The 27027-nt window shown below is 42.8% G+C and overlaps 1 protein-coding gene across 1 annotated transcript in view; it reads right to left on the bottom strand.

Moving 5' to 3' along the window:
- The window catches only part of NUP93 (nucleoporin 93), an 86942-nt gene that overhangs the window by 13929 nt on the left and 45986 nt on the right, over positions 1–27027 (bottom strand). Inside the window, exons 4-8 of the mRNA XM_006908772.1 lie at positions 20837–20899; positions 15409–15537; positions 6057–6131; positions 3950–4039; positions 2297–2436 (exon numbers count right to left, since the gene is read on the bottom strand). Of these exons, the coding sequence (XP_006908834.1) occupies positions 2297–2436; positions 3950–4039; positions 6057–6131; positions 15409–15537; positions 20837–20899 (497 nt within the window). The remainder of the gene's footprint in view (positions 1–2296; positions 2437–3949; positions 4040–6056; positions 6132–15408; positions 15538–20836; positions 20900–27027) is intronic.

Below are 27027 nucleotides of genomic sequence, written 5' to 3'. Positions count from 1 at the left end.
AGGAACATAACTGTGCACTTCAAGCACATTAGGGCCAATGTGCAGAATAATAATTGCAACGGCTCATAGCCTAATGTTCTAGTGGGCTCTTTTAAGTTTTTTCTTTTGAAAACTTTAAACCTAGAAAAAATTAAAATAGTCCAATGAATGCTCATCTACCCTTTATCTAGATTCACCAATTGTTAACATGTGTACAATGTTTTCTTTCATTCTAAACATACAGCTATACACACACATATATACATATATACCTACTTATCTTTTCCTCTAAATTATTTAAAAATGTTATAGAAATACAGAAATCAGGGGCTATTCATCTGTAAATACTTTACCAGGTATCTCCTAAGAACTAGGTCATTCTCCTCTCTAACCTCAATACTATTATGACACCAAGAAATTCAACATTAACATACTGTTATTGTCCAAAATATAACCCATATTCAAATTTACTCTTTTTAAATTGAGGTATAATTGACATACAACATGATATTACTTCAGATGCACAACATAATTATTCTGTATTTGTATATACTGCGAAATGATTATCACTATAAGTCTAGTTAACATCTGTCGCCATGCAGATATAGAACTTTTTTTCTTGTGATGAGAACTTTTAAGATCTACTCTTAGCAACTCTCAAATATGCAATTCAGTGTTATTAATTATAGTCCACATGCTGTATATTACATCTCCATGACTTGTTTTATAACCAGAAGTTTGTACCTTTGGACTCCCTTCAACCATCTGGTCCATTTCCCCACGCCCATGTCAGTGGGTTAGCATCAACAAAAATACTTTAAAAGTGAGTATAATTATTTTAAAATATTCCCTTTATCAAAATGTGACAATGAATCCTTAAAAATGATGCCATCAGAGAGTGATGCCACTAGAGTGAAAAAGAAAATAAGGTTACAATAATTGTGGACAGAAAACTCCCAAATAGCTCTGAGTGATGCTAAAGGAATTAATGGGACGAGATAATCCTAAAAAACTAAATAAGAAATAAAAGAAATGGGATGGCTTACCAGATATAAGACCAAGGAATGCAGCCTGGCACCATAGGTGAAGTCAAGCACCAATGTTAAGGATTAGGTTTATTAAGGAAAAAGCAGTCATGAGCAATCATATATGTAAACCCATTAAAAAATGCTAAAGGTCTTTGTATACTCTAAGAAATTCTGACTCATTTTGCTGACTTGTAGCAAATAAATACTACTACATACATCAAGTTTTTATGGCTGAAGATCAATACACGCAAAAGTTATGTTACAAAAATTTAGCCAAAGCCTGATGAAGTATTTTATAAACTCTCTTGTGCCTATGCCAGAAGGGCTAAATAACCATTTGGAGTCCTGGATTTTTCTTAACAAGGGAATGGAGGCTGGTGAGTTTAATGTGTTTAATGTTATTCATCTCATGTAGCTATTGTATAATTAATACAGGATTTGGTATAAAACCTATTTTCTGCTGTACCAAGTCTGAATTACCTCAGTTACACACAAGGAAATCTCATGACTTCCTAAGGAAGTATTATTGTGTTGATAAAGGACCTCTACACTGCACAGGCTCAGGGGCGAAGAGCGGCAATTTAGCAAGGACATTCAACTTGGCTTTTCTTCTCGAGCCAGCAGAGGCCCAGCACCCTGTCTCTGAAATAAAGAGGGTCTGTGGCACACCCCTGCAGGCCAGTTCAGAGCTGGAAGAAGTGTCCACGGGGAAGGCTGAATGGCACAGGTCTTAGCAATAAAGGGACAATAATTAGGGCACAGTCATAGCCTCTCAGTAACCAACTCCAATTAGTGGAGAGGTGGCAAAGAAATCGGGCACAAATCACACGCGTTAGCAGCTGGGAAGGACCAGGCCACACAGGCGTTAACCAAGTGGCGCCACGAGGAACATAAAGGATCAAGGGGCCTTCCTGAGGTTGGAGGAGGCAACACAGCTGGTGTGAAAAGGGGAACACTGAAAGAAAAGCGGAGCCTGAGGAGTGCTGGCCGAACCCACGAGGGCAGGGTCCTGACCTAAGGCACTGTGGCCCAACAATCACGTCCCCATACTGAGGGGCAGAGAGCAGAGGAAAAAGTCCAACAGTGTTCCCACTTACCGTGACTCCACATCGCTGCAGACCCAGTCCTGTTAGAGAAGTGCTTCTGAAAACAGGACTGCACCTCTCAGACTTGCTCGACCGGTTTAAAATGTACCAGCTACAGAGCACTTAGCTTGACGACTAAGAACACGAGAAATGGCTGACTTTGGGGCACCACAAGCCAGCCCCACGGCGCTACTGCCGCCTTACCTCTGCTCGAGGTACCCCAAGGCCTGCCTGACAAACTCCATGCGCACGTCCACGCTGCTGCGGCTCTTCAGGGCGTCCGTCGCCGGTGCCAACAACACATCTGTCATTTGTTTTACCATGGTCCACATGTCAGAGATGTTCTGCACATAAATGAGATGACATGTGACAACGCTGTGTGGCTCTTCATGGCACTCCGATCGCAAAGGCAGGCAGGTTGTGGCGGGAAGAGGTTAATGCCTCCTGCCTGAGCCCTCCAGCTTACACCCAGTACAGAAGGCAGTCCTCTGTCCTGCCAGCCACCAGGCTCCCATCTTCCCACAAGCACCCCCTGTCCCGAGCTACTTTTCAGATCAATTACTATTCTAGGTCTGACATAACCACCCACATAATTAAGACCACATAAAAGTAACAAGAACACTGAATCTCAGTGGGTTATCCCTTAAGAGAGAGTGAATACATTTCTAATTGTCCAACGCTCTAGGAGTTTAAACTCGAGTAGCTGCATTTCAGTCCTTACAAGGTCATATGAGTTTTTTAAGGCTTAAAATAAGAGTTTAACCTAAATGATACAGGTTTTGTCCATCAGAGACTCTCCAGGGGCCACTGCTCTTAGCCATTTTGGGAGTGTCACAACCCCTATGTTTCTTCCTACTCACTACCTTCAAAAGACGTCTCCCGTGACGGCCTCCCAGGACAAGAGACGGGCTTCTCTCCTTTGTTACCAGCACACAGCTGGGACTCCCTCCCCCCAGAATCCTCCTGGCTGTAAACCTCTCCTTAAAGACATGCTTCTGGAATTTGGGCAATATCCTTGGAAGGTAGCATTGATGGCAGAAAAGCAGGTTTACAATTTTTCCAAAGGAAAAGAGAAAATTCTGATTTTACTGTCTCAAAAATTAAAACTGTAGAAACTCCACCTAAATGTGACTCCTTATAGGTAGTGAAATGGTAGGTGAATTCTTATTTTCTTTAGATCTGTTTGTATTGCCTCATATTTTACTATTTTAAAAAAGTTGGATGCATTTTTGAAGACAAAAAAAATCTGTATATAAGTGCTTGCTTCCATTATATCCTTCCCTCCCTTCCCTCTTCCTCCTGGCCAGCCACCTACCTACCAATCCCTCCATCCATTCCCCCACCCCCCAGGATGGGGTGAGAGGGAATAGGCCAAGGATAAGAACTGAGAGACAGGAATAAAGATGGGGAGTCAGAGAGGAACGGAACCAGTGGCATATAAAGAATGCTCATAAAGATCCCACCTGAGTCAAGTTCAAGGGGCTCACCAGGGTGAAGACCATATCACCTTTATGATTCAATTTTTGTTAAAGAGCCCATCAGTCTGCCTAAGGTGGGAATCTGGTGAGGGAAGAGTGGGAGGAGCCTGATAGGACTTCAAAGCAAATATAGCTCAAGAATTGTCCTGACCATTAATTGATCCTGGCTGAGTCTCCTAAACATGCATTAAAAATACATATATAGCATCATCATCAAAAAACCACCCCCAAATTATTTACAATACTACTCTGAAAAACAGTTAACGTTTTATTCCGTGGAATGGTGTCTCTTCAGCACATTTCTGCCAAGTCAGCAGGCTGCTAATCCCATCTGAACATGGGACCCCACGTTTCCGCCGGGGTTAGCTCCGGGCGCTACCTTATCGTCCAGCTCTGCGACGGAAGCACAGAGGTCCACGAGGTTAGGCTGCAGGTGCCCGTTCACAATCTTCTCATTATAGATATAAATCTGAAATAATGAAAAGCAAAGTGAGTGGCACAATTTCTATTTTCATGTCTTTTTAAAATCTCTTGCAACAGTTCTGAAGCCAGCTTCTGCCCAGTGGTTGGCAAAGCTTCAGCCAACCTTTCCTTCCTTCTGAGAGTGGCTGAGCTATCCATGCTTCGGGGAGGGCAAGGCCACTGGCCAGTGTCCCAGTTCCGTGTTTGAGCTTTGGGCAGCAGCGTGGACCCCAGAGCTAACCGCTACCCCAGCTTTCCTGACACCTGAGGACTGGGAGCAGGGTGGTCCTGGGGGAGGAGTGCCACAGGCCATTCTGTACCTTCCTTGCGCAGATTCTCAGTCTCGGTGAGCAAGGGCCAAAGGGGAAGTTGGGACAGTAGAAGGACTCCCCCTGCCGCTCCCTAAAACCCCGAGGCAAAGTTTGGTGATCTTGACGGCTAAGGACCAAAGGGCCAAGGACCAAAGGGCCGCAAGCCTGGGCCTTGTGGGCTGAGGAAGGAGTGTCGGGTGGCGGCCCTGCCAGCGCACTCACTGAGTTGCTGGAGTACCCGTTACTCTGGGAAAGGATCCCTGTTCCTCTCAAGAAAAAGGGACTACGTGAGTTTAAGGTATGGAAAAACCACCACGACTCTGAATTTTATTTTAAAAGAACTAAATGATGGTAAAAACCAGTAAGTTCTGCTCTTTGCATCTTAAGTCCGTGCTCTACCAGGACTGAACAAGGTACTGATGTCAGACAGACCAGGACCCCGCCGAACCTGACTTCCCTCTGCTGTGAGCGGGGGATGCCATCACGCAGGCTCCAGGAGCACAGTAAGATTCAGCTAAATGGTTTTTTAACTATAAGGCAGTGTTCAGTCACTTGATGAGCATTCGCGAGGGGCCTTCCCTTTGCAAGACACTGAGCTCAACCTGGGATACAAAGGTCCACTCTGCGCTGGCGGGGACAGCCATGTACACAGCTACATGACATCATGGTACCCTGAGTGCTAATCTGAAAACTTTAGTCTTCACAGATTCAGAAGATAGTTTCTTCAGAAGCTTATAATCTCATTAGGCCTGAACTGGTGGTGGCTGTAGCGAAGGAAGGAGTCAGCCTTACAACGAAGGGAAAATTTAAAAGAGGAAGATGTAGTCGGGGGGCGGTGGGAGGCGGGAGTAGATCTCAAAATTGGACCCAAAAATAAAAGTAGGCCCAGGAGGAAAACACGAGGGACTTGGAAGGAGGGGACTCGTGCGCAGGAAGCTGCTGCGGCTGGCTTCCACCGCCTGGAGAGAAGTGGCAACGGTACACTTAAGGATAGTGACTTAAAAAAAGAAAATTTAGAAAATTCTCCTTAACAAGAGGTGCAGGTGGAATGGGAGCACGCCACCCTCAAGAAACGAGACTGTTTTCCCTTCTTGAAACTGTGCAGGAAAGCAGCAAATTAGAATAAAACACACAAGTGGCCAGCATTGCTTTATTCAAAGTCAGTTCCAGGTACGAACTGTCCTCAGGGCAGTTTCAGTCCAGTGAGTCCCTGAGCTTTACAGAGCGTCGATGGACACCATACGACTGCACGGCCAGATGCACAACTGGCCACGTAGAGGCGCGTGCCCTGTGCTCACCAAGGCATCAAAGCATTCGGAAAATTTCTCAACAACGAGGGGTGAAGAAGGACTTCTGGCAATACTGTCAGCCTACCAGGCAATGCGGTTAATACAGAACTCCGTTTGCGCAACGGTGCAGCCACGCAGGCTCCACTGTGCACGGGCTACTGCCAAATGCAAACGAGACCCTCAGTCAGTATAGAGGGCAGATTTCAATTTCCCTAAATCAAATGTGAGTCATTCTGTTAGCCAATTTGATGGAATTCTCCAGTGACCCCGATGGTAAAACATTAGCCAGTCCTCTGAATGAAAACCCAGCCTGCTCTTAGGGTCTGACTTTCACATGAAGGTGACGTGTCTTTGTTTTCTTTTACTCCCCAGACGGCTCACAAAGGATCTGCCTGGATCTGATCCTCCTGGAGAGCACGCTCACCTGCCGGGCGTATGCCATCTCGATGCTATCCAGAGAGCTTCGACCAGGGGGTCCCACATCACTCAGGTAACTTGGCTGCAGATGAAGACACAATCAGAACCGGTTAAAAACAGCATTCGGTCATGTAAAGAAAGAAACGTATAAATATATGCTTGTCTTTAACAAAACTGTGAGGAATCAGTTTCCTAGTCATACTTCCTGTCAAAAATGGTTTTAGGGGTAGCAATAGAAAGCAAAGCTCTTACCATGAATACGTGAGAGGGAGCAGGCACAGGACTCAATGAACTCAAAAATAATGGGAGACCAGTAAGCTGTAAGAGTATCCCAACGACTGTTTCTGCAAATGCACATTTTCCCAACATCCAGTTTCAGTCCCAAGCCTCCTCCCCACCGCATCATCCCTCTCCATGGCTTCACACCGGTGAGGCTTCGTTTTCATGTGTGGGCCTCCTGTTTCCATCGATCATATCAGACAGCTGAGAGGACAGACTTTATAGGGTCACAGTACTGGATTAAGACATTTCCAGTCTAGAGTCCACACTAAGACAACAGCTGTTGACTAATTTTCTCCATCTGAATATATGAAGCCAGTCTAAGCTGGACATTCATTCATTCAGCAAACATTTGCTAGGGAGCTGCCGGCCTGCCTTGTGCGTAGGTAGCTGTGTGCATATCCATCCCCACAGGGATGGCAGGCCAACCCACAGAGCCTATATCCAAAGAGCACGGTCTGATGGGGAGAGTCAGACACGACTGTATGGAAACATTTATTAATCTCCTTTTAGAAAGACTAAAATTAACTTTTAGCTAAGCTTATTTCCTACTGGATCAAAATTAAGTATATCCTATAGATATATTCTTAAATTTCCAATACATGTGTTGGTACTGTACTGTAGCAGAGATCGAATTCTTTAAGCTTCTCTCATTAAAAAACCAAAAGACTAACATTCTTTTCTCTAAAATCCAAAACAAAGCAGTGTAAAGTAGAATTCCTGGAAACCGATGGAAGGTAGCAGCAAAATGTCCTCGCACTACCATAGCTGGTCAAAGGCATGCTTAGTGTGAGCACGCACTGGGAGGGGGGCAGAGAGGAGAGAGGGGCAGGAGGCAGAAAGGTGGGGCGTAGACTCTCAGGTTCTGGACTGTCGGGACACCTGTGTTCCAGGAAGGCCACTTCCTCCCTGGCCTTGAGGTCTAGCACATTCTCCTGGTGCCTCTGGTTCACATCAATTGAACGAAGGGGCTGTCCCCGACAGTCTCGAGAGGCCCTCCTCATCTCTGACTTGCTGCCATCACTGGTATAAAAGAGCTTTAAACGCTTTACTGACCTTGGAAGATGCTGCTGGCTGGCTGATCCCACGATCACTTCCAATCTCCATCTATCACTTTTACTCCCTGCTACCTTGCAGTCTGGCATATGGTATTAAACATATACCCAATGGTCATTCCTACTAACACAGATTAAAAACCACCGGTTTACAATAATAATAGCTATACCTATTGAGCACCTACTATATGCCAAGCACTTTCTTAATGTCCATGTGTTAACTCCACAATCCTATGAGATACGTACTTTCATTATATTAATTTTACAGACGAAGACACCAAAGCACACGGATGCAACTTGCCCAAGGTCACTCTAATAGGAAGCAGTGGAGCCATGTGGGCAGGCACCACCTCGCCCCCAGGGCAGCTTGGGGCAACTCTCCAAGGACAGCCATCAAAGAACAAGAGGGAGTCGTGGTTACAAATCCTGGCTCCACTACTCGCGAGCTAGGTGATCTCCACTGAGTATACTGCTTCTTTTGAGCCTCGGTTTCTTCAGCTGTGAAACGGGCAGTGATGGGATCCATCTCACCAGTTTGTGATGAAGATTAAGCGGGGAGAAGAGAAGCTCTGATCTCACAACACTGATGAGAGGACTAAGCAGAGAGAGCTCAGCACAGCGCCCACCTCGGCCCGTAAATGCTACGTGTTCCCACTTGTAAACAAAACATAAACCACCATAACGAATACAGAAAAAAGTCCTATACTGAACAACAACGGTTATCGACACCACAGAAACATAATCTAAGATATTTTACATTGTGCTGGCTGGAGCATCTCATCTCATCTTCCTACAATGAGCACGCACTCCCTGTGTGGACAGAACCCCCGCCAGCTCATCTTCTACCTCTGGACTAGTTCTGAGTGTTCCCAGTAACACTGAGTTGGGACTATTCTCTAAGACATCTACCTTTCTGGAACAGAACAATCCAAAAGCTGATGACCCTAAAGTCTTTTTAAAGAACACAGCACTAAGCCTGCTAATTCCAGCAACCTAATTGAGGGGAATAGGGAAATGAGAAAGGGAACAGTGCTGAAGCATTTCGGCAAGGACACAGTTGTTTCAGCTAAATATATGTAAACAGCCTTGAGAAATATTTTCCAGTACTAAAAACCTAATTTTTAAAATTATCCATTTAAAAAGTAGTTGGTTTTCAGGCTTCAAATTTCCATTTAAATTAATTTTGCTTAATGCTCTTGTTTTCAAAAGTGCCTTTCCTTCATTTGTCCTTGGCCAAGCCTCTGTTTCACCATGCCTGAAGTCAATTATCCACCGGCAGCACGGGTACGTGAGCATTCCTGAGCAGAGGAACCAGCACACGTTCACTGGAACTTCAAAGCCCGGAGCTGCTCTGAGGGCTGGGAAAATACACCAGTATGCATGTGGCAGTAACAGTCCAAACTCCTCGGACTTCTGGGTGTCTCTGAAGGGGGACAGACTGAACCCTAGCAGGGACGACACCAGGGACTCAGAGCAGAAAGGCAGGGGCACTGGGAGGTAGAGCTACAGAAAACAAGGGCACCCAGGAGTCTGGGGACATGTGGACAAAAAGCCACCTTTGGGAACACAGCCGTGAGAAGGGTCTTCTTAAAGGAGATGGTGTTCCCAAAACAGTCATTCTAAGAGAGTCTTCCAGAACAGGTGGGACATGGACGGAGTGTGGCAGAAGGGAACTGCAAACTCTTACTGAGCAATTACTTTTGTATGAAGCATACCCAGGGGATCAATGACACTTTCTCCTAGAAGGGCTCATTGTAGTCAGGGAGAAAGGAGGGGAACTAGCACTCCTCGCAAAATGCTCCCAGTACAAAGTAAAAAAAAAGATACTACAGAAGAAAGGGAGTTTTTAATTTCTAAGTGGAATGTTTGATTTGATGTAAGCAAAATGGAACCAAAGTGATTCATTTACAATAGTTGGTTATAAAATCTGTACATAGAAACCCAGTACTACTATAAAATACCAACTGGGGACCAGAAGACTCAGGTTCTAAATGTAACCCAACTGGGTGAACTTGGGTAACGACACCTAACTTCCCTGGAGTCTTGTTCTTCACGCATGAAATGAGAAGAAAACCTGGGCCATTTATATGATGAAACCTATTATAGTCACTAAGAAATGACAGACACCTACATGTACTAACCTAGATAAAGCTCCAGAATAAGTTTTAAAAAATCAAAACATAATGCTAAGCTGTAGAATCTAATCTATAAAATGGTGCCATTAATGGAATAAGTTGATAGTAAATTGATCAGATGGACAAAGACGTACACATGTGCACATGGACACCTCAGGGAGAACTGGCAGGACAGGGTGTGCGCCAATGTCAGAGGTTATATTTGGGTGGGGGGTGGAGAACAGCAGAGTTTTCATAAGGGGTCTACATAGATCTACCGTCAGCATACTGTGCAAAAAGGAGGTGTTCAAGTATGACGCATCGTGACGTTACAGGGCCTGCTGAGTTGGGTTTTTTAAAGCTTCTTTCTGAATGAGCAGCAGCGTACTTTCTATGCCTGAAATCCTACTCGAAGTGAAATCTGCCCCCTGGGAAACTGCCCAGGAGTCATAAAAAAATAGTTTGGAAGCATATTCTCCAGGAACGTCCGGTTCAAACTCTTCGTCTGTATTTTACAGTACCCACTGCAAGACAACATGTCACGTAGGAAGAAAAAATGCTATCAGTTGAACTATGACATATCACTGAATTTAAGACATATTCTGATTTTAGAAATGTTAAAATGTAGAAATATATGTGTACAGGAATTGACGAAATAGTCATCAAAACTAGAGACTGTGTTCAACACACACTGTTCACATGTCATGTGTGGAACGCTGCCAACATTATCAAGAATTATTAAGCTACGACTTAGCTCTGTAGGCAACAGGCTTAATAGAGAAGCTAAGTCATTTTCCAGACAATACATTAAAGCAGCGGTCCTCAAACTTTTTGGCACCAGGGACCGGAGCTCCTATGGGAATCTAACGCCTGATGATCTGAAGTGGAGCTGAGGCAGTGATGCAAGCACTGGGGAGTGGCCGCTAAGACAGACGAAGCTTCTTCACTCGCCCGCTGCTCAATTCCTGCAGTGCGGCCCAGTTTCTAACAGGCCACAGACCTGTACCGGTCCATGGCCCAGGGGTTGGGGAGCCCTGCATTAAAGGACCGTCCATTGATTATATCTAATATTCACACAGCCATTAGGCTACACAGAGGTTGGATAAGTTTATCTTTAAACACTGTTCTAAACGTTGGCTAAGATATTCCTACGATTCCCAGCAATGCCGAACCCCACGTGCCGTCACGCAAGCGTGCCACACTCCGGGGGTTCCTCCTCACACTGACTGGATGCAGGGATGAGGGCGCAGGGTTCTTAGCCGGGAGTCTCTTTCTTGCTTCAAAGCACATCATTTTTATTCGGCCTACAATTTGAAAGCTATTAACAATCTTTCAATTCCTTCCTCCCTTTAAAAATTAAACCTCTTTCTTCAATTATATCCTAAGGCAATTAATTTGCCAAACTGAATTTATGCTATTGAAGTATCATTTCCCTTATTAAAACTTGCCAGAAACAGTTATTACCAATGTGTTGTTGCTCCTGTGATCGGAATACTTGGGGGTAAAATGTTTCAGGGACCAGCATATCCTAATTCATTTTTGTTTTTTAAAAAAAAATAGCCTCAAGCCTCTATATAAGATTATCCAAATTTGGACATCCAAATTTGGACATACTTCAAATGTTAAGTTCAGCTCAAAATGATTGAAAGTTTCTTTGGATTCCAACAACCTTATTCCTGACAACACTTAAAAGGGGCAGATCCTTATTAAAATAGTTAACATAAACTTAACAATGCGTTGGTCACCAAACACTGAAGGCCACCGTAAGGGCTGGTCAGGTGTGCTGAGTGAGCCCTTCGTGCCAGCACCGGGCTAGGCACTTCACACGTGTTCTACATTCCTCCCAGCAGTTCTTCAGGAGAGGCCTGTCACAATGAGGAAACCCCGGCCCGCGGACCCAGGCCTGCAAATTGGAAGCCTGTCTCTGGCCTTCACACTATGTGGTTTCCTAGAAAGACGGTAGAGAAAGTGCCTGTCCAAGTGGAGAAAATACCATCTTCCCATCATTTTGAAGATAATTTTATGGAAAAGGCCTGTAAAAACGCATGATTCCATACATCCACCAGAATGGTTAAATTAAAAAAGACAAAAAATGCCAGTGTGGCAAGGATACGGAACAAATGGAATTCTGTCATCCTGCCGGCGGGAGGGTACATTGATACGGCCATTGTGGAAAACCATTTGGCAGTATCTACTAAAACTGAACATACGCATGCCCTCTGACCCAGCGATTCCCCTCAGGTATACCCAGCAGAGGTACAGACATATATTCGCCAAAAGGCACGTACAAGAATGTCCACCAGAGCACTATTTATAAAAGCCAAGAACTGGGAACTAGCCAATGTTCATCGACACCAGAATGGATAAACAGATTGCAGTTACTGTTCAGCCATGAGAATGAATGGCCTATAACTAAATGCAATGATACGAAATGCTAAGCAGAAACACGAGTACATACTGCATGACTCCATTTACATACATTTCAAAAACAGGCAAAATTAATCTATGATGTTAGAAATCTCAACAGCGGTTCCCTTGGAGGTGGTGAGCAGGTAGTGACTGGAAAGGCACACAAGGAGGGCTGCCGGGGGGCTGATAATGTTCTGTTTCTCCATCGGGGTGTGTTCCATTTGTGATAATTCACTGAGTGGTATACTTATGATTTTGGGCACTTTTCTGTACACATTATACTTCAGGACAAAAGTTCAAAACAACAGCAACAAATAACGAAACCTACAAGGGTCCAGAAAATGGCAGTCCCCTGGATGACTTGAAGAGAACCGTCTGTACCACTGGCCAGCTTTTACAGCAAAGCGGTCCTCTATGCTAGATGTCATAACAGAGAATAGCAAATATGCCGGTAACTCCTTTCCAAGAGGACTTGAGGTCAAGGAAGAAGAGTCTACTAAATAGACTGGTCTATTTTTAAGAGAAGAATAATCAGGAAAGAACATCTCATTAGCAGCTTATAATTACTTCCAAATCCCAATACAGACCACAACCTATTAACACCATTTTAAAAAATCAAGTTTGTAAAACTAGGAGCTGTTCTATTTATCTGCCCAGACTCACAAGAAATTGAGAAAAAAAAAATCAGGCTGGCCAAGGGTTTCACATATTAGTTCTCCCCCAAAGACTCGGATCTGAGTCTCTGAAGCCTCTAAAGAATGTGGAACAGGGGCTTTAAGGAGTGATTTCCTAAGACAAATGACTTTAGAGCATCTATATACTTGGGGGCTAATTTAATAGAAAAACTGGTTTTTAAATCAGGAGTAAATATGCAGATATGGGATGTGTGACATTACCCTGCAGGCGTGAAAAACTGCCAAGCTACCCACCTTTGACTCAGACTTCAGCAGAACAATGGTCTAGAAGCTAACAGCCCTAGGTCTCACCAGCATACTACATGTCTCTCTGAGCCTCAGGTGTCCGATCTCTCGTGAGAAAAGAACATTAGTTATCCGTGAAACGACTTCTGGGGAAAAGACTTATCAAGAAGCACTGGTAACAGTATTTGAAATGTCTAACACTATAATTTTTATAACATTATAATTTTTAATCTGCACCTCCAAAGTAACTGAAACTGCTTTTTAAAAAAAAAAATAGTAAGGGATGGCCACTATGGGTCAGGTGCTTTAATTATCACTAATCTTCCCAATAATCCCATTTCATCCATGAAGACACTGAAGGTCTATAGGATTAAATAACTTGGCCAAGGTCTCAGAACTAGTCAGTGTGAAGCTAGAATGTGAACCCAGCATTGTTTCCTCCCCAACACCAGAGGGGTAAATGTGTGGCAAGCCACAGCTCCCCTGGCGTAGGGCAGACGTCACCGATCAAGCAAGACTGTGCAGCCTGCCTCCAGATCTCTCTCAGGAAAGATCTTCAGGATACATTAAGTAAAAAAAAGCAAGATACAGAACAAAGCAGACAATAAGCCGACTTTTGTGTAAGAAGAAGGGGGGACAAGAATATACAGGCTCATATACTTGCATTCACATAAAAAACTACGGGAATATACACGAGAAAGTAGTAATAGCAACTGTCTCTGGGGGAGACAGAGGAGGGATGGGCTTTTGGGGAAAGGGCACTTTAATTCTCGAATTGTAAATACCTTGAAAATCAGACTTTTGAGAGGAGAGAACCCTCAACTTAGCACTATCACCAATCAATACATTCGAATGCAAGAAACGGACAATAAGCAATACAAAGACATAAAATATGCATAATGGTACATGGGAGAAAGTGCTAAAAAAATAAAATAAAACAAGAGAAGGGGATACAGGAAGTGCTGAATGGGGAGAAGTAGGTTTGGATTTCAGGTGTCAAGACCTTGGAAGGCCTCGCTGAGATGACACTGGGGAAATATCTGAAGGACATGCGGGAGACAGTCACGCAGTTATGTGGGGGAAGAGCATTTGCAGGAGCGAGCCGGCCAGCTGTGTTCAAAGAACCTGTAAGGAGTTCAGCTGCCTGGACCAGCAAAAGCAGCAGGGAGGGCACTATTAGATGAGCTTGGAGAGGTAATAAGACCAGATCTGGTAGGGAATTACAGATCGTGGTGAAGACTTTGGCTTTCATTCCGAGAGAAATGGGTGTCATGGGAGGGTCTTGAGCAGAGGAGTGACACGATCTAACCTGTATGTTAATAGTGTTACCCTGGCTGCTGTGTTAAGAGATTGTACAAGGGCAAAAACAGGGTGACTAGTGTGGTCAACAACCCCTAAGATGGGTCCCCAGTCGTGCCCACATCCTGGGAGTCAAGCTTTTCTATAAGCCTCTCCCCCTGAGTGAAGGCTGACTGAGTGACTTACTTTGAAGAGAGAGGACTAAGTTAGAGAAAGACTGGGTTCTGTCGTGGGGGCACTTTAGCTCTCCCCCGAACCCCTCACTCTTGCTCTAGGGGAAGCAAGTTATGTTATGAGCAGCACAACTGAGAGATCCACAGGACAAGGGACTGATGCCCCTAAGCCAAGAGCCAGAGAGGACCTGAGGCTTGCCAAGAACCACACGAGTGAGCTTAGGAGTGGGTCTGTCCTGAGTGCAGCCTCAGCCAACACCCTGAAAACAGCCTCGAGAGACCCTGAGCTAGAAATATCCAGCTAAGCTAAATGCTTGTTTTCAGCCACCACGGTCTGGTGTGATTTGTTTCATACCAACAGATAACTGAAACAACCAGTTAGGCTAGTTCAATAATCTGAGCAAAAGACCAGACTGCTGACAATGGAGGTAGTAAGAAGTGGCTGGATTCTGGGTATATTCTGAGACCAGGGTTAAACTGCATTTGCCAACATGTGTGAGAGACCAGGTGGGAGAAGAAGAGGACAAAAACTAATCTGAGGTTTTTGATCTGAGGAAATGAAGAACTGGCATTGCCATTTATAAAGATGATAAACTCTTTGTAAGAGAACAGAAGGCTGGTGCTGGTGCCAGGAGGGAGATGGGGGGCAGTTGCTATCATGACTCGATTCTGGACATGTTTAGCTTGAGATGGCTAGGAGACATCTAAGTAGAGCCAAGAAGGTCAACAGATAAATGAGTTTAGGGTTTGGGGCTGCGATGTAAATTTGAGTTTTCAGCACATAAATGGTATTCAAAGCCACAAGCCCAGACAAGATCAACAGGGCAGTGACTAAGAGAAAAACAAGAACATGTCAAGGACCGAGCCCTGAGATAGTCAAACATCTAGAGGTCAAGGAGTTTGAGGAAAACAGAGCAAAGGAGGCTGAGAAGAAGCCAGACACGTTGGAGAAAATCCAAGCAAATACGGGTGTCCTAAAAGCCAAGGGAAAGAAGAGTTTCAAGAGGGAGATTGTCATCTACTGCGCCAAGACTGCCAGTTGCCCAGCTGATAAGCATTCTTGGACCTCGGATTTTATTAATAGTGGTTTATCTTCTGGACTCAACCTACCTCGTTTTCTTGAGTAAAGTCAAGGGCATCTTCTCCTGATGCCAGCAGTGTGTGGAGAATTCGCTGTTTCACTTGCTCCCACTCGACCAGCATCGACTCTCGGTGGTACTCCTCGGCCATGCCAAAAGTCTGTTGGTGACGAGCAGAGAGATGACCCAAATGACAAAACAGAACACGGTTTTCTTTAAAGTTTAACAGAAATTCAAAGCCTTCTATATATGCCATCTTTCCATAAGTAGAGTAAAAGCAATCTACTTTAAAAATTACCCTTAAAGAGTTTTGTGGCAAAATACACATAACATAAAATGTACCATCGTCACCATTTTCAAGTGTACACTTCAGCGGCATTAAGCACAATCGCACTGTCGTGCACCCATCACCACCATCTCCAGGATGCTTTTCATCTTGTAAAACTGAAATTCTGTCCCCATTAAACCATCTCTCCATTCTCTCCTCTCCCCAGCCTGTGGTAACCAACCTACTTTCTACCTCTATGATTTTAACTCCTTCTAGCTACCTCATATAAGTGCAATCATACAGTATTTGTAATTTTTGTGTCTGGCTTCTTTCATTTAGCATAATGTCCTCAAGATTCATCCTTGTTGTAGCATATGCAGATTTTTCTTCCCTTTTCCAGGGTGAATAATAATATTCCATTGTATGTACATACCATATTTTATTTATCTTTTATCTATCCTTGTACATCTGAGCTGCTTCTACCTTTTGGTTATTATGAATAACGCTGCTATGGGTGTGCAAATATCTCTTCAAGTTCCACTTTGGGGTGTACACAGAAGTGGAATTGCTGGATCACATGGTAATTCTATATTTAATTTTTTGAAGATTTGTTGCCATCGAGGCTACACCATTCTACAATCCTATCAACAGTGCACGAAGGTTCCGATTTCTCTACATACTCACTAATACTATTTTCTGGGTTTTTTGTTTTTTGTTTTTTTGATAGTAGCTATCCTAATTGGGTGTTAGGTGCTAGCTCATGGTTTTGATTTGCATTTTCCCAATGATTAGTGATGCTGAACATTTTTTCGAGTCCTTATTAATTTTAAAACCTCTGAAATTAGGCTATATATTACAATTGTCTTAGTATATATTACTTAGTACTTTTTCTTTCTAGTGCATAATGATGGATTATAAAATCAATGGTATCTTGATTTAATAAGCATCTATGATAAGAAAAGACAAACAAAAGATTCTCCCAGTGTCTTTATTTTTTTAAGAAACAGTAATATTTTCATAAGAGGAAGCAAACCAGTAAAAGAAAAACAGTGTTCTGTGGTTAGGTTTCCCACTAAGTCACTACTGAAATGTCGGGCAAACCTCACTCCTGTCTACTGGTACCTTTGTTACCAAAACAAAGGCACTCAGGAGGAAAAGAAAAAAGAGAAAAAAGGGAAGGAGAGAAGGAAGGAGAAAGGGAGGGAAGGAGGGAGGGAAAAGACAAAACAAAACCTCTCAGGAGAGAAGGAAATTAAAGCAACTTATGGAGATATACTGAATCATGACCATTCCGGGCCTATTATTGTCTAATTGGCAGACCAGGTTCCCATCAGCTTAAGTCCATTTTTCAAAAAGCCATTTCATTTACAATCAGATAATACTCAGATTGGCATCTAATTAGGCAGCACCAAGGGAATGAATATAGTAATGTCTGCTTGCTTTACTTTTGGCAATGTAGATCATTTATACTGATAATAACTATACATGTGAGCTTCGGAAAACTGTCAGAAAAATCATATATACTCTTCTTTCAAGTGGGATGTTTGACTATGGACCAATATTTATCAAAACGTGAAAAAGATAGACACTAGACACACACAAAAATGAGTAGGAAGAAGGCTGGCACAATTTGCAAGTATGATTTTGGTCTATCAATGGATCCCTTTTCTAAATATGTATTCTGAAGACACAAGAAGAAGTGACAACCACAAACTTTAAAAACATTGTTCCACTTAGTTTTCTTCTGAGAGTCAGGCAGAATGGACCACTCCAGTCAGTGAGCCTGGACTGAAAAAAATACCCAGAGCAAAATCATCCTCTCTCATTACGTTTGTGAACTTGTACAGGAAAGCTAGGCACTTGAACAGAGAGAAGTATGTGAGGGAAAGCCAGGCAGGGAAAGACGGAGCTGCCCTAGAAGGGATGCAGAGATACTGTGCTGACGAACCACGATTTCTTTTAAAATTCTTCCTGTGTAGTGGTCAAACCATCTAGCTCCTCAGCACTGCGGTTCTCCAGCAATGGGAAATGGAAGGCCATGTGGCACAAGGACCAGGGTAGGTAGAAATAAGCAGGTGGGGGAAGGCAGGCATACCATACGGCTCTCTGAGCTTGCAACAGGAAACGAGGCACCGACTAAGCTGTGACACTGACCCAGGACACCACAGTGTCATAAGAATTTTTCTTAAGGACAAATCCTTTGGTTGATAGAGAATGGCAGAATAGTAAAGGCTATTGAAGAAAACAGATAACAGACCATCCAGAGACACTGCTGATGGGGACAGAGGGATCATGTAAGGGTCAGAGCAATAATAGTGGGAATTAACCATCATCCCATTAATTGGGCTGCCCACCTACGTGCCAAGAACTCCTGCTTCATGAACACAGAAGTACTCTGGCGGGTTTCTGGGCTCAAATCCTCAGATACAGTTGAGAAGTATGCCAGCTACTCATTTAGAAACAGCTCACGACCTGAATAAACAGCACTGTGGTTCTATTCCATCATTAGTCACCTTTTTTTTAAGCAGCTTCAAATAAAAATAAATGGTCCAACATTAAAATTCTCTTCCCTTGACCATGCCACCCCCAACTTACCTTAATTACCTTAGAGATAAGGGAGCATCCAATTTGTGGGCTAATCAAGAATGATCAGCCACCCATTTGCCCCACTCCAGCCTATTCCCTTTAGACTCACATCTGAACCACTAGATTGATTAGGTGCAAAGAATGTCAACTAGAGGGGAGAAGGAGCTCCTCAACTAAGAAAAGAGGGGGACAGTGAGGGTCTGAGACAAGGTGGGTGGTAGGGAATAGGAGGAGCAAGAAGGAAAGAAACCCGAGGGAAGACGAAAGGATGACCCAGAAGGGTGAGCGGAGGTCTAAAGTTGAAAGGAAGACAAGACAAACCACAGAAAGTGACAAAGCAGTGGAGACACTACTATGAATTAAATCAGAATCTTTCAAGTTATGTGTGGAAACATATCTCTTTGAACACAGCTAAGAAAGGCAGGGAGAGAACCGGGCGACTGACTTGAGAACAGGTGCGGAGCACTCAAACCCCTTTTTCATAAAGGGAAGAGGACAATATGCTTTGACTTCACACCCACTTATTACTGAGCTGTTGCTGGCTTTTAGAAGCTCTACATATGTTCTGATAATGTTGTTCTGTTTTTGCTGGGATGCACCAAATGGGAAAAGATAGGACACATTTGTGGTTTTGTGGCTTGTTTTCTTGGCATTCCAGCAGGCCATTGGCAAGTTATTCAAACATGAAATTACCACTAAAATGCCAGGAAGCTGCTCACCTTTTGTTTGAAAATGACTCTTGCTCAGCGGCAGTCACCTGGTGTCCAGTCAGGTGAAAGGTCTCCCCCCAGGCTGGCTCCTAACCCCGGAACTCTGCCCTCGCAAATGCACGCAACACCTTTTGCACTGTGGTATGTCGTTTAAATGTTTTGGCTGGCTGCACACTTAGTCTCAGTATGGCACAATGTTCAGAGGCTGCCAATTCCAGAAACACATTCCACAGGGTAAATGGATTAATAAGGCCTGGTGGCTTTCGACAATCCTAATTTAATTTCACTGGTCTTTTACAGCAGGGGAATCAAAGTTGGGAGCTCACTTAAAGTGTGAACAACAAAAATAATCTTTAAAAAATATTTTTAAATCTGAATCAAGTGAATTTCTCTATTTCTAGAAATAAGTACTATAGCCAAAAATATAATTAATGAAATTTTAGGGATTTGACTCTGATAATTAAAGCTATCAGTCATTTCAATAATGCTTTTGGAACATTCTCTTATGAATTAGAGCTGGCAAACCCCATGCTGCCCAAGCTCACTCACATCAGCCCTAGCGAGGTGTTTCCACGTACACAGAACATTTTAATAAAGCACACCAAGAAGCAGCATTGTTTTACTTTATTATTTTTTACATAAATAACACAGAAATACATTCCACTTGATAGAAGGATTATATAAGTAAGGAGAAAACCCTTTACCCCTACTCGCTCTGCAGAGACAGCTGCTGCTGGCGGACCAGCGGACCAGTGAGAGCCCTCCCGCCTCCTCAAAAGAAGCTGCACTTTAGAACCAACTCACCCTCCCTCCCCCTCCTTCCTCTTCCTTCCCCCTCCCTCCCCAGAAGACTCCGTGGCCTGGAAATCTCTTATTCCATAAGGATGTTTTGGAAAGGTTTTGATCTTTTAATCCTTGTCAGAAGCAAATGGAGATAACTCACATGTTAGTAAAATCAGCGATCTTTGAGTATCTTGAGGGAATGCTTGTTGCAAAATTTTGCTGCACATATAATGGCTGCTCTGGCTTACTTATTTACCATCCTTCTAAGAGCCAAGCTAGTTTGTTTTTGTTTTTGCAAGAATTTAGAGAAATTATTAACATAAAAGGTAGTATAAAGAATGAAACCTTGCCATTTGCAACAAAATGGATGGACCTAGAGAGTATTATGTTAAGTCAGACAAAGACAAATATCATATGATTTCACTTCTATGTGGAATCTAAGAAAACAAAACAAAGGAACAGAGAAAACAAAAACAAAACAGAAAGACTCATAGATACAGAGAACAAGGTACAAACCTCCGGTTATTAAAAAAAAAAAAAAAAGGCACAGGGATGTAATGAATAGCACAGGGAAAATAGTCAATACTATTATAATAACTGTATGGAGACAGAAGGTTACTAGATTTATTGTGATGATCACATTATAGGAATATAAATGTCAAATCACTATGTTGGATAACTTAAACCAATATGTCAACTATAATAAAAAATAATAAAAATAAAAGGTGGCAGAGAAAGTCAAACTGGGTGACAAAAGGAAAAGAAATTGAGGAAAATTATCAATGATCATAACTGCTTTTCTGAACTACTGATTTAGTAGAAACCAAAATACCACTTTTTACTGTAACAATGAAACCAAAGAATTGTCTGGCTCTTCCATTTTAAGATTAATTTAATAATTAATTGTCCAGCCCCGAGTTTCAGATGCATTTTGGTCACCAAATACACATGGAGTTACAGGCATGATGTTCCTACGGAATTCCCTCTGGTGAACTCACGAAGTAGGAGAGCTGAGCCCTGGACACGGGCTCCAGCTTCCAAGACCTGTGCTCCCTGGCAGACGAGCCTGCCCTCCCAATGGCTGTACATCTATATTTAGGTTTGTTTCTTACCCTCTTCCGGGACTCTTCAATGGCAGACAGCAGGGCATTGTCCTTCTCATTCTTTAGGAAGCCCTAGGAAAGGGGGGAGAAACGACACAAACTTAGGTTCGAATTAACCTTCAAATCATCTAAAGTACACAGCAGGAAAAAGAACTAACCATAAGGATATCTGATACCCTGCCCACCTTCACCCTCACAAAACTCTCAACTCGAAAATATCAAAATAGATGGTTTTTACAGATGTTTCCTAGTTTATTTCACTCTGGGAGCACATGATGATTGTCAGAAGGTAAAATCCCCATGGGGCAGTAAAGTCCCATGTCCCAGAAACATATAAAATGTGAACAGTCAGGACTGCCCTTCAAATTCCTAAATGACCCAATTTATAGATATGGTTTTGGCTACACAGCCTGTCACAGTGCCTCTAACTGTTCCTTAGTCTATATTTCTCTGTCACCTTCAATGAATTCTTCGGTTTCTTTCTAACATCCAAGAAGCCATGGCCATCCACTTGTGAGTGTTTTTCGCTTGCTTGTCAATGGCTGGGATACCCAAAAAATCATTTATTTCTACATTTCTTCTGGGGTTTTGCCACGTGTACTCCCTATTTCAGATCCGATGACACCCACTACCTGTTTAATACAGGTGGGGTGAAGAGGAGACAGTCCACAGTCTGGTTTAATATGCTCGGGGTTAAATACCTGTTAAATGCAACTACAAAATAACACAATGACAGACCTAGGTTTAAATCGTGGTGCCCCATTTACTAACAATATGATTTTGCTCAAACTCCCAAACTCGAAACCTTTGTTTATTCATATGCAAAGAAAATATTACCTGTGATAATGTAATCAAGTGCTTGGCCTGAGGTTCAGTGCATGTAGCTCTATTATTAGAATCAGATTTAGATCTGTTGGTGGCATTAAGGAAAGAGATGCCCCAGGTAACCTCCCTGTTGCTATTCATTGTCCCCATTGCTCAAGCTGAAGTCTCAGGGAGGAAGGAGAGGGCCACTGTCCTGACAGCCAGCCACAGCTGCAGACAGACAGAGTAAGCTTCCGTGCCTGCCTCCACGCCAACACCTGCCCTTCATACATGGTTCGTGAAGCTTCTTTTCCACAGCTTGGGACATGGGGGTCAAGTAGGAACAACTAATAGGTAGAGATCAAACTCTGAGTCATAATATGAAAGAATTCAAGTCACCCTACACGTCAGATCTCTCTACAGCATCATGCAAGGTCCTACACGTCAAGCACGCTATTGTTGCCCATGTCCAAAGAGATCTGTTCTTCCAGAATCACGTTTTTGCTTTTTTTTTAAGGAACTCTTCGGGGGAAATATAATACAAAGTAGAATTAAGCTAAAGCTTTTAAAATGACACGATAAATTTTTAAAAAATTGACAGTTTTCTTGAAAACTTACTCTCATGGTTAATTTTTGATCATTTAATATATTTTGTTCAAACAGTCCCAGATGTGAGACTGCTGGTTCTTTAAAAATAATGGGTGGGGTGCTGGATAAGACTGGGAGGAAATTTTAAATAAAATATTACTAATCTTCATAGACTCCCCAGATCGCTTATGTATTGGTCACTCCCCAACCTGGACGGTGCACTGGGACCAACAGGGACAATGACCAGCAGCCCAGGAAACAGTTCCCTCACAGGCTCCGCCATCAGGGCAGTCCCTGAGAAAGCTCCCAAGCAGCTCTGAGGACATAACATGAAGACTGTTCCAAATACCTACACTGATCACTGGAGTTCGGCTGGGGTGAGGAGAGGCACTGGTCACTTGCCTACTATTGTAATGACCTCAATAAACCAGAGCACACAAAGCCAGGACCCCATGTGTCCATGCAGAAGGGGACAGCTTGTCACCACATCATGCCTGTTTCTGGCCATCACAGGGGAATCAGACACCATGGATGGGAAGAATTTTAATGGACCTTGTTTATACCTATACTTCACAACAAATGATTACATTGAGTCAGCAAACCTTCATCATGAATTCCCTTTCTTGGGCAGTCTTCAATGGTTAAAGCTAAATGCTTTATAAACAGTTTATAAGCAAAGCTATGAAACTATTATCATAGAATGCTGTTCCCGAACAAAGGGTGGGCACAGACTGCTGCTAGAGGAAGCGACTGTCTAAACAAGCCTCGTTGCGGGTGGGTATTGGGAGGGTGATAACCACGGCCTGACAAAGCCTGGTCTCATTTTTTCTTTTTGGTTGGGGCGGGAGGGGCTGTGCCAAGTGCCCCACTCACTCTCTGGGCTTCCTCTGCTCCTCCCAATCAATGAATAGCCCATCCCATTCTTTCGACTGCATCCATGTCTACATATAACCCATACACACAAACACACAGAACAAATGCAAAGCAAATCAGACACATAATATCAGACACATAAAAGCAACAAAGTATTCTGTAAGAAACACAATTCTAAATACTTCCAAAAAAGTGAAATTTCAAGTTAGTGGTTAAGAAAAAAAAGAAAAGCAAAAAGATTGGTTTGGGGCAGATCATTCTCTTCTTTACGATGTTCATGTGGCCACAGTGCATATCAACAATGGTGCTTTCTCTATAGCACAAACTGATCCCACAGAATACTCAGATTTTGAATTTTGATTCTTTAGGCTACGAGTTCTATTTTTAAAAACAACACATTAATGAGTGACCTATCTTTTGAAAAGAATCTTAAAAATAATAATTTATACAGTCAGAATAGTGCTGGGATCGGTGTGCCATCTAGTGGCAGTTAGTTTCTTTTCAAGGACACAGGAAAAAAATAATAGAGAATTTAAAAGTTGGGCAGAATAATACCTGCCTCAACCCAAATTTCCCATAGATCTCTTCCCGGACTTCCCTTTTCCGTGTGTGTTTTCTTTCCTTCCAGCCCCTTCTGTGAGGCGCCTTCATGTCCCTCATTCCCAAGAGATACTTTTACAGCCTATCAGAAAACGGGGTCTCTGTAGAGTTGAGCTGGATGTGAAGGGGGAGCTGCAAGGCGCCCGCACTCATTCGATGGAGCTCCCTGCCACGCTGAAGACCTCTGGTCATAGAGAAGGCCTAATGGCTTATCTCTCAGTTGGAGACGCCAGCCATCTAACTGTGATCCTCAGGGCTCATCAGTCATATCCCTCTTCTCATCAACAAGCACTTTTTAATCGCTCAGTCTCCCACCCGGCCTTTCTGCTGCTGGCCCACTAAATAAAGACCATTCTGCAAACATCTGCAGGCCTGCTAAGTAAGACAGCACTCCTGACGTCCCCATCTGGACCCGGCTCCTCACTGCCAGAGTCCCAGAAACAGATCCTGTTAACTGGCTCCTTGAATGGGTTTTGGTTTCAAGCTCTAACATATAATAGCTCCCACTCAGGAAGCAATTAAGGGCCAGACACTGCTCTAAGCAATTCAGACATTACCGCTAATCTTTTAACAATATGAAAGAGGAGACAGGAGCACCTCGCTCTCTCCCCATCTACCCCCACCCCATTTTACAAGTAAGAAACAGATTTTGGCATCTAACCAACTTAACCAAGAGTTCTTGAACGGGAAGAGGCAGAGACAGAATTTAAACACAGTTCTAACTCTCGAGAGGCCAACTGTTTCTGAGATACTTAGGGAACAGTAAACTTCTAAATCAAGAAAATAAAGAAAAACTTTTTCTCTCTAAAAAGATGGAGTCAAGGAGGGGAGCAAAATGTCCTTAAATTTGTTTTCTTCATCAGTTATTAGTTCCCCTTCACAGATGATGAAGGTGAAGGCTCAGAGAATACTAATCCTTAGACCAGTACTAGTAAGAGCTCACACACACGGACATGGTGATTCCTGTGTGCAGTGCACGTTACACACATCTGGTTCCTGTCCTCACTTTTAACCCAATGCTAAACTGTTTCTCACTACTACTTACCTGGACCACACTTTAGAGTGCGTTCTTAATATAGGTTTAAACATTGAAAGAGCTATACGAGATGGTTTCTAGAGCTTCCATCAACTCTCAAATGTTGGGGTTCCACATTAAGATCACTTGGTTTGTACATAGCAAGCTCAGACTTAGAACCCAAATTTTCTGACCCCTTTTCCACCTTTTCCACTCTATCATGCTGTCTTTCATCACAGTAAATCAAGCTGGAATAAATGGATGTTACCCTTGCGTATTTACTCCTTTCTCCTCCCTACCTCACATGATTGGGGGAGGAATGGGACAATAAATGTCAAGTTTTGGGCACTCCCTTAGAATAGGGTTTTTCAAAATGTGGGTCATAACCCATAACTGGATCATGAAATCAACCAGGAATTTTTTTTAACAAAATAAAGTGCAACAGAGATATGTGGTATAGGTAAATATTTGTTTGTGAAATTCTGTTCTAAGTACATGTACTTATTTGTATATATAAAGTGGGTCATGGTGTAAAACGTATTTCTTACTATGGGTCAGATGAAAAAGCTGGAAATCAGTGCTCTAGCTGTCAACTCTATAGTGTTCCAAAATATTACTAGTATTTATTGCTATGGGACAATAAACACTGTACACCTGCCCAAGCAATCCCTTCAACCACATGTTCCTTCTTTAATGGAGGAAGTGGGCTGCCTTGCAATGTATACTGGCCGAGAACAAACCAGAATGTTACCGCGAGGTAAGCCGATTCTCCTATCCAACATGTGGTCACAACTCAGGGACCCGGCAGCCAAAATGGCTTTTAAATGGCTCAAGTTGAGAAAGGCAGGCATGAAACTGCACAATTTTTAATCATCATACAGATTCTGGGTTTCAGAATACAAGTGGTAGCTAACTCCTACTGCAGAAAAAGAGAATGAGCAAAAGGATGTTTTTGTCAAATGGCCAGAGTCTCTTAGCTCATTTGCTCTCCAAAAGTGAAAAATAAGAAAGATGGGTCTCTGTGAGAAAAGTCAGTATCCACTTTAGCAAGGGAAGAAAGATGGCAAAAAAAAAAAAAAAAAAAAGCTGACACTGATTCTTTCACACAGGTCTTTGCTTCCCACCTACAACAAATAAGTGATTTATTAGGCAACTACATTAAAAAAAATAAACCAAAAAAAGATTAAAAAATTAGTTTAAGTTGGCTCCACAAAGCAAAAGCCATATTTCATATGGTCCTCAAAACGCAAAAGACCATCCCATGTCTTTTCCTCTTCAACAGACCAACCAGCAATACACCCCATCAAAATTGAAAGCGAGGCCCCCACAGCAGGCCAGCCTTTCTACCAGAAGCTACCTGACGCAAGACAAAAACACATGGTGTTATAAAAATCTTGTATGTTCTCTTGTTTAACACATACAATACATACAAATTAATAGGAAATCTATAACCGACGTTCAAAATCAAAACAATACTAACAAATGAAAGCAGTAACAGTAGGAAACGGTCACTGTGGTTGAAAATAGGATTGCCAAGACACAAGCAATAGCCTGAAAGGCAATGAAGATGAAACAAAAGAAAGGAGCTCGAAAAGTAAATTTAAAAACAGAATAATCAAGAGGGTCTGTGCCGAGATAACACAAGCATTCCAATACGCGCTGCAGTATTCGTTAGAAATTTAGATAGTAAAATGGAGAAGTGTGTGATTTCTACAAAGACGAAAGTGAGTTGTACTCATTATTCTGCTTCAGCTCATTCTGAGGAAAATACCTGCTCCCTTAATCTCTCCCAAACCTCTTCCTCATTTCTCAATGAATGACCTCTCCTGAAACCTCTCCTTGGGTGAAATTTTTACAACGGTGAAACTGCTACTTAAGGAGAAATTGAGGAAGGACAAAGCAAGATACCGTTTTCAGATGAGCACATAGAAAAATCCTGCCAGTACTCAGAGCCCCTGGGCTTATCAGATGGTGCGAAGGCGCTTTTCATTAGCTTCCTTTGTGGTGCCTGCAGAGACCGCCTCAAGGAATTTTTCAGGTGCAAGGAGATGTTCATTACTGATACAGCCCAAAAGATGAGAACAAATTTTAAAACTGGGACAGTTTCAGAATTTGGGAAACTATCATATGGTTTGTAGAACGTTCAGTTATTTTCTTAGACCCATATTCAATGTAATAAAATAGGAACACATAAAATGTCAGCTTAAAAGACCCACAAGAGACTGACTCTCCTTTTGCAATGAATATAGACTGAGTAGCAAACCAAGGCTTTATTCTCCCACTCAGATATTTAGAGTCAGTCCCACTGCTTGTTTTCTGC

The sequence above is a fragment of the Pteropus alecto genome, unplaced genomic scaffold (genome assembly GCF_000325575.1).
Source record: "Pteropus alecto unplaced genomic scaffold, ASM32557v1 scaffold123, whole genome shotgun sequence".
Lineage (NCBI taxonomy): Eukaryota > Metazoa > Chordata > Mammalia > Chiroptera > Pteropodidae > Pteropus > Pteropus alecto.
This window is presented reverse-complemented; position numbering and strand designations above follow the sequence as displayed.